Source organism: Propithecus coquereli, unplaced genomic scaffold, assembly GCF_000956105.1.
Source record: "Propithecus coquereli isolate 6110/MARCELLA unplaced genomic scaffold, Pcoq_1.0 Scaffold290, whole genome shotgun sequence".
Taxonomy (NCBI): Eukaryota; Metazoa; Chordata; class Mammalia; order Primates; family Indriidae; genus Propithecus; species Propithecus coquereli.
Window position 1 is genome coordinate 1,796,052 of NW_012148508.1, and position 8,661 is coordinate 1,804,712.

At 39.2% G+C, this 8,661-nt stretch overlaps 1 protein-coding gene across 1 annotated transcript in view; it reads left to right on the forward strand.

Annotated features, from left to right (window-relative positions):
• Positions 1-1,263: 1,263 nt before the first annotated feature.
• The window catches only part of TRPS1 (trichorhinophalangeal syndrome I), a 280,472-nt gene continuing 273,074 nt past the window's right edge, over positions 1,264-8,661 (forward strand). Inside the window, exon 1 of the mRNA XM_012648614.1 lies at positions 1,264-1,397. Coding sequence (XP_012504068.1) covers positions 1,388-1,397 — 10 coding nt within the window. The 5' untranslated portion in view covers positions 1,264-1,387. The remainder of the gene's footprint in view (positions 1,398-8,661) is intronic.

Genomic DNA, 8,661 nt, shown 5'->3' on the forward strand with positions numbered 1-8,661 from the left:
GCACGTTCACACATGGGGGGTGGGGGCGGGAGGAGGGGGGAGAGGCGGGGCGGGAAGGTAGCCGGGTCCCTGCTCCGCGCCGCTCTCATTTGCGGCGCTCCGACTCGGGCGAAGTTCTCGCGCAGCCGGCTCGCCGCGCCCGGGGCCGGTCCCGGCGGGCGGCGGCGGGTGCTGGGAGCCGGGCGGGGCGGCGGCGGCGGCGGCGCGGGGACGCGCGCTGTCTCTTTAAGGGAGCTCGGTCTGGGGTGGCGCTTTCCTCCGCGAAGGCTCCTTTGATATTAATAGTGTTGGTGTCTTGAAACTGACGTAATGCGCGGAGACTGAGGTCCTGACAAGCGATAACATTTCTGATAAAGACCCGATCTCACTGCAATCTCAAGCGTCCTCTTTTTTGGTGCTGCTCGTTTCTCCAGACCTCGCGTCCTCTCGATCGCTCTCTCGCCTTCCTATTTTTTTTTTTAAACAAAAAACAACACCCCCCCTCCCCTCTCCCACCCGGCACCGGGCACATCCTTGCTCTATTTCCTTTCTCTTTCTCTCTCTCTCTCTTTCTCTTTTTTTATAAAGGGGGGGGAGGGAAGGGAAAGGGGGGGAGGCAGGAAAGACCTTTTTCTCCCCCCCCAAAAAAATAATCCAAGATCAACTCTGCAAACAACAGAAGACGGTTCATGGCTCTGGCCGCCGCGCCACCATCTTTCGGGCTGCGGAGGGTGTTCTTGACGATTAATCAACAGGTAAGGAGGGGAGGCCCGGGCGGGCCGCGGGGCCGGGGCCGCGGGGGGCGCGGGGGGCGCGGGCTCCCCTCGGCCGGGCCCGGGGCGCCGCGACGCGAGTGCAGCGCCCGCTCGTGTGTGCGCAAAATGTGGGCGATCGCGAGCGGGGAGCCCTGGGAATTAAAAGTGACTTTCTTTGAAAAAAAAAAAAAAAAGGCAGAGGGAGAGTGTGCAGAAAGCCAAGCGCAGGCTTCTCGGGTTTCACATGCATTTTCTTTCTTCCTTTTTGCGCGTGTGATTTCTTTCTTTCTTTCTTTTCTTCTGCTCCCTTTTCCCCTCTTCCTTTTCTCCTTTTGGTGGGTCTGAGGCATCTGCGCCTTGGAAACGAGCGACTTCAAACTGCAGTAGCCCCTGGAGTCAGGAGGGTCAAGTTCAGCCGCCGGGGAGGAGGAAAAACAAATCCCCATTTGCCAAAAAAAGAAGTTTCAGGCCGGTGCCCCCTCCCCCTCGCAGCCCCACTCCCCCTCGCTGTCTCTTTCTGGCTGATTTTAATTCTCTCCTACCCGGCGCAGCGGAGGAGCTGGAGGTGGTTGGACCCGAGGGGCCGCCGCCGCCACCGCCACTGCAAGTTTTCTGGGGGTTCCTGACAAGCGGGGAGCAGACTAGGCACCAGCATGCAGAGTAGTAAGTTGGGCGAACTTGGGAGAGTTGGGAGGGTCTCAGAGAGGGGCCTTCATGTGGTCCCCAAAGTAAGAAAACAGCACAGGACTGGCTTTGGCTTTGAAGAGTTTGCAAAGCCAGGCTTCAAACTTTTTTCCCTTAAAGGCCCAGCTGGGCTGGAGAAGGAGGGTGTCGCATCCCCTGATGCACCCGCCTCAGAGCAACTCAGGGCAGCCTGGCCCAGTGGTCTGTGCCCTGTCCGTACCATGTGGCAGGGCCTTGCAGCCAGGACGCTTCCGTAGGGGCTGAGGAAGGGGCAGACTTCCTCTGCGGTGCGGTTGATGCGCCATGTGTCACGCGGGTCAGGGGACACTGGCCTGACAGCGGTGGGACATTCAGGCGGACAGACGCTTTGCCTTTCGTCTAGTTCCTGTTTGGGATCTAGAGAAACGCATCTTTGAAAGGCCAAGACAAACACCGCTGTCCCTTCAAATAACTCCAGGATTATAGGACCCCATGAATAATGTGAGGGTGAGGCGGAGGTGGGAGCTGTTTGAAGTGCAAAGCTGTTTTTGTGGCTGGGAAAGCTTTTTTGTTAGTACCTGTCTGAGATGGTGGTGTTTCCCCCTTTCCCCAGGGAAGTCAGTAACTGTTTTATGGCCCTGGGACTCTAAAGCAATTTAAGTTAGAGTGCTAGAAGGACTGGTGGGTTTCAGAGGCAATCTCGGACTTATTAAATTTTAGGACCTGCTTTACTTCCCCGTATCTTTTTAGGCCTCAGAATCGATACTTTGAAAGTTTTGGGGTTAAGAGTGATGGATCTTAATGATGAATCAAAATCATGATAGAATATTCATTCTTATCCTATTTTGGAAAATCACGGCTAGAGTTGAAGCGAGGTAAGTGAAAATGAGAAGCTTAGCGGAGAAGTTAAATCGCAGACAAGTTAGGCCGATTCATTGAACTTTTGTAGATTCATTGAACTTTTGTAAACGCACCAGGTGAACAGGAAAGGGTCTGGGAGAGATAATAAGTACAAAGGAAAAATACAGATAGGACCTGAGACAGAATTACAAAGAAATGATAACTCTAGGCCTGGTTGTTGGCTAAAATTTGATTGTTCAAAGCAAAAATAAAATAGGAACCTTCCAACAACTCTTCAAAGTCCTCCAGCTCTGAAGCTAAAATCTATGGATCTTGCTGGCATCATGTTACTTTCCTGCTGGTTTTAGGAAAAGTTGATCATTTAGAAAAGGCTGCCAGAGTTAAAAATGCAAGGGACAGCAAAGGAAAGTAATGCGGGCAGCCAGTTCTTGACGTGGACAAAATGAGAATGAAAGTTTCTTGAACTCACTGTTGTGAAGTTTTATATGCTGCTCATTTGCTTAGGAGGTTTTCTCAGATATTCCACCAGTTAACGTAAGAAAACAAATAAGATCTAAAATCGTGTGGGCTTTTTTTTCTTTCCCCAAGTATGCCAGGGTTGTGAATAAATACAGGGTTTGTATGGGAAGATGAAGCGTTTCCTGTAAGTTATGATGCTGACAGGACAGTTTGGAAATGATACCAACATTTTGAGGATTTTTTTTTTTTTTTTACCTTTAAGTGAAAGTTTATTAATGATGTGCTTAATCTTAACAAGTCAAACATATCATTCTTAGAGTTTATCTCTCCTTGGGTTTCATAACTTCCTTTTAAAGCTATGTCCTTGGATAAAAACATCTCTAGATTCAGTTAAATATACATGCTAAATTAGGATGATTATTTCTGGATATTAATAATGTGAAAATAACACTCGAGGGGGAAATAGAGTTTTAATGCCAACATTATGACTTGATTTCTCCAAATGTGGGGCATTCTGGAGTTTCGTTAGTACTCTGTTGGCAAAATATTATTTACTGTTGGTAAGTTGATGTTTATGACTTCCCGATATATCTGTTATATGTTAGGATATATGTGTGTAGAATACTTTTACACACATAATAACTAAGTCTGACACTCTCCAAATAAATGGTGGAACATAGCAAGTTCCTAACAAAAAGTTTGTCACTCCTTTGAATTTTAGATGCTTTAAGGGTCTGCCTTCTATATAGATTTTGTCCTTTGTCTCTTGAAGGTAACATTAAAGGTAAGGAAAAAAGTGTCGTAATAGCTGTGAAGTCTGAGCTGATTTTAGAACTCAGCATTTTGATGACTAATAGTTTAAACAATTTTAGAAAATTTCCTACATAGTTACTTAAAAACCAGTTTAGGATCCAAATCCAGGATGCTAATCATAAGTGAATTATACATGCTCCTGCCATAGTTTTGGTATCATTTAAGTCATGTACCACACCTGAGTTTATTCCGATTTCCACCGTGTTGGTCTCTCTAACACACATAAGGAAATCTTCATTCATAAGGAAAAGCTTTAAAACAGGGAAATGAATGCATCTGTGGAAAAGCTGATTTTAAGATTCTAGTATTTCCATGATGTTTCTGTTATTGTTATTATTATTAGATGTGTACGTGTGTGTAGAGAGATACAGACCACAATTTGCAGTTAATGATCTGCACATTTTTATTCAGAAAGCAAGCCAGAGTGTGTTAGGTTTTAATAAACTCTTCTCTTACCTTCTTTGTGGAAGTAAATAAATGTTACTGAAAGTTTTAAGAGGACTTGCAGCAAATTGTTTTTGAATTATAACTTTACTTCAGATCTGAATTTGGGATAAATATTGATAACTCGTCTTTAAACATTTTTCGTAATGCATATATTTAAAAGTTATTATTTTTTACTTCACTGCTCCTTTTGATAGCAAATAATAATGTAACAACACTATGCTATTGTGTGTAAAACAAAATGGACTTTAAGAAAATTATGGGCAGGTGTCTAAAATTGATTTAAAGGGAAAATTATTATTTTTGTAATAAGTGATGTACTTAAAATAAAATAGCTGGCTCATTTAAAACATATTCTTATTAAGATTTCTCTCGTGTGTAAAATGAAGCCATTCATTCAACAGACTGACAGCTTTCCACTTGGTATTTGCCTTTGCTTAATTTAGTTTCCTCAGGACAGCTAGTGTGGTAGTCTGCATCTGTTTTTGGCAGGCATAGAAAACTATAAACTCAGACAGTTCTGTCCCAAATTTTGCAGCTTGCAAGTTACAATCAATTTGATAAAAACAGGCAAGTTTTATGGGCTTGTTTTCTGTTGTTCATCTTTGGTCAAGCTTTCAGGTAACAGGTTTCTTTTTCTCCCTCTTTGCCGGCTATGCCTACTAGTACTGTTGATAACTAATTCTGAGTCTTGTTTACTCATTTATCTTCCTTATTTACTATTTATTGAGATTTGGGGAAATTAATGACAGCCTATCTAGAGTTGGATTTACTTTGATTGCTTAATTATGTGATAACTACCTCTTTCTTTTGATATCATACAGAAAGAAGTGAATTCTTTGTTAATATAATAGTTATTGTTGATGGAATTTTTGTATCTCCCTTAGACATAATATGAAGATGCTCTTGTAGCCTTTGCCAAGTAGATATTTAATCTAATTCTCTAAGGGTGCTTGTTATGTATAGAAAAGACTAAAACACTTTGCAATTATTTATGTTTGAAAAATTGGGCAGATTTTTTTATAATAATCAAAATAATTTATCTCCTAAAAGCTTTAAGCAGTGGATTAAAGTAAATATGCTAAAATACCAAGTCTTGTTTTATACTAGTTTAGTAGCAAACAGAGCTGTAGAAGGAATAACTACTATTAAAAATTTATCCTCGAATGTAAGTAGGTCTAAAGCCATTTGTATATTTGTATAGAATATTGTATCAATTATATATGACCTTTATAAATAATATCTTTGATGTTATTATATGGTCACCTTTTGAGCTGTCATATTACTCAGTGGTTCTTATATCCTGGAGAACTGAATTTGTTAGTCTTTGGATTGGTTCTCTGATGGGCATAATAATCTGAAACTTAACTTGGGTTAGAAAGAGATCTTTGGCTTTAAGGAAACTCTTTTACTGAATTTGCAGTAGGATCTATGAGTGAAAATTATTTGAATTGTTAAGAGTTAGATGGAGAAGCCTGACTGGTCACTGTAAGTATAGTAGCTATTATAGTAACGATGTCTACTTTTCGTTATCCCAGTTTTTCTTCCTCAAGAGCACAGATCTAAGTAGCAAAAACAAAGATGAAATTACCTATGTACTTCAAATATGAAACATCATTGGAAATCATTTCTGATTCAAATCTATAACTGAAATACAAATAACATTAAAACACCCCAAAGAAGACATTAAGAGTACGCTTGTCATTCTTAAGTATGTTTTGCTAAAAATAATAATTAAAAAACTTTTAATTTTTAAAATGTTTCTAGCTCTTTAAAAACCTGCAGTAAATACTTTACAAGTGGCTAGACACCTTCCCTGGTGGTTTAGTTTATACAAGCAGGAAACTTTCTCTCCTACTCTTTCTCTCTCTCTTTCTTGTTTTCTTTAAACCTACTGACGTAATGCCAAACTTTGCTTTAAAAGAACAGACAGAAGTAATTGGTAGCTTTTAACTTTTAATAATGTTCTGGATTGGTTTTAGTGGCCAAAATGCCATTTTTAAAAAAAAAAAGAAAAAAAGTTCAAGTAAGAACCGGCTTGTGGCCTGAGGAAGAAAGGCTCTGTTGATGCAGTTATTTTTATTCTTGTTTTCAATCTGTTATTAAAAATCTTTCCTGCTGAGCACTGCTGGATTTCTCCAATTGCTCTTTGTGATGGCTGGTGCATTTCAGGTTACCGTAACTTAAACAGTTTTGGGGTTTGGAGGAGAGTGAATATTTACGTTGCGTTATTTCTTTTTTATTTGGAAAAAGATCCATTTGTTTTTGTTTCAATTGAGATTAATTAATTAAGGTTATCAATGGCCGCAGGTCAACGAATATGTTTATATAAAGAATGCTACACCTGTTAGCAGGAGCCTAAAATGTGGAAGTTTAATTGTGACATTAATCATTTTTATGTGCAAAGGAAGGAAAATAGATGAAACTTTACAAAAATGCATTTTTAGATTGGAAGCATTAATTTTAAGGGTCAGTGTGTTTCTACCAGTGGCTCCTTTTTTCCCTACAATTTTAGATGATAATTTTTAACCCCATTTATCACACAGTATATTTTAGTTTCCTTTAAAAAAAAAAAAAAGTCATTTTCTCTCTTTCTGACCTTGCACAGGCAAACAGAACTCTCTCCAATTAATAGATATCTTGGTGTTGTTGATTGACATAAGGGCCACTCGAGAAGCTGGCAAGTAGGAAAATCTTTTTGGGGGCAAAAAGATTTGTGCCAATATTTCCTTCCTCAAGGAGAGATACTCCACGCTGAAATGGGGCCCTCTGCCCCATTTGATGGGTCAGAACTGAGTACCGTATCGACATTTCTGTTGGGAATTGTTCCTGAGGTTTAAATCTTATGGTTCCTTGTCCTGGACTTTGTTTTTAACCCCAAATTTGTACCTGAGAGCTTTTTCCCTTCTTTACCTAGGATGCTTTTAAGGAATAATACATATCGAAAATGAAGTGTTATGCATAGAAGGGGTGTAGTCTTTAAGGTATTTATAATTATCATAAAGAGCATTCTGCATATTCCATGCCGTTGAGTTGAGGTATTCTCTGCTTAGAAATTTGACAGTTTTGATTTATTTCATGTGTTTTTCAGTTTTTCTTGTGAGCGCTACAGAATTTAGTTCAAATCAGAGGCATTCCTTCTTTGCTCACTGCTTCTTTAAGATTCGTCAGGAAAAACTTTAGGAACATAAGCTAAACGTTGTTCACACCAGCAGAGTAGAAGTTTCTTGGAGTAAGTCTGGATTTATTTTATTTTTTACAAAGTTTTCAAACATATACTTCAAGTTATGGGTATGTCTGTCATTAAATTTTTATTTAATAAATGTTGGTTTGTTACTTCAAAACTGAGGGAAAAGTAATAAAGTTTAGCAAGAAGGAAAAAGGGCAGAGGGAGGTGTTTAAAGCTGCAATCCTTTAATATCAAGCAGTTTGTTTGCTGTTAAGTGGTAAGGAGGGGTTGGGGGAGACTTTGTGGAAGATGATACAAAAAAAAAAAATCCATCAGTTGCGCATATGATGCCCTCCCCTTAAGGTTTACTTAAACAATACGTTTCGGTTTTGCCTCAAACCATTCTGCACCACCTCTGCTCCAAGAATCCACCACTATCGTGGTTCCTGAGAGATTAAGGATGGCACTTTCTGTTATATAATGAACAACAGTATTATTTGAATAAAGGTAACACATTTTGATTTCTGTAATTTTTTAGCAGTTAGTAATAGGATACTTATGAGAGGAATCCTAGCAGTGGGAATGCCTGCAAATGCTCGACGTATCCATGATAGCTATATTAAGTTTAAATTATTGCTGATATATATGCATGCTGTTTTAGGTGTGTTTTATGTATGTAATGTATGTGGACAGATAACACTTAGATATGCCTCGATGGTGGAATTTAATGTGCTAAACTATTAACTCTGTGCTTTAAACATGAATCTTTTAAGGAGCTACATGATCTACTTTATGAAGTCTAGAAGTTCGAAATGAGTATAGAGTTTAAAAACATAATGAATCAATCATTATTATAATACTTATATCTGCTCTGAATTTACTAGGGAATTTTTAAGAATTAAAAAAACCTGTATATCAAAATGACACCTTTCACTTATTTTAATAAGTGTTTTTGAGATCATTTTTAAAAGTCCCATTTCTGTTGAGAGGAGTAGCTAAGTGACAGTCCTGTTTCTGAATACATCATTTTATGGGCTAGCACTTTATAGTTTACAATTTTATCATCTCAAAACGTTATGTAGAAATAATATGGAACATGTAAAGACTCTGTACTATGACCCAATGCGTTGTTCCCTAGGGTGATGGATTCTGTGCGTCACCCAAATGTGATGCTATTTGCCAGGCTTGTAATACTGGTTTTGAAGGTTGCTGTATGTCCTATTTCATCAAGCAACACCATACAACAACTTTGGTATCTAGGTAATTGACACAGTCAAAATAGCTCTGGAAAATGTTCAAAATACTTTTAAGTAAGTCAGAAGTTAACTTATATATTCAATTTATTTAACACTTGAATAAAAGAGTGACTTACTGCCAGCTATTTAAGCCTTCTATACTAGATAGTGTTAGAAGGAAATATACAAGTGTCCAAGTGTCCAGTTTATTTTTTGTTTCTTTTTTTTTTGAAGAGAGCATGTTCCTCTTATTTGCATTAATAATTGGTTTATCTGTTAATTA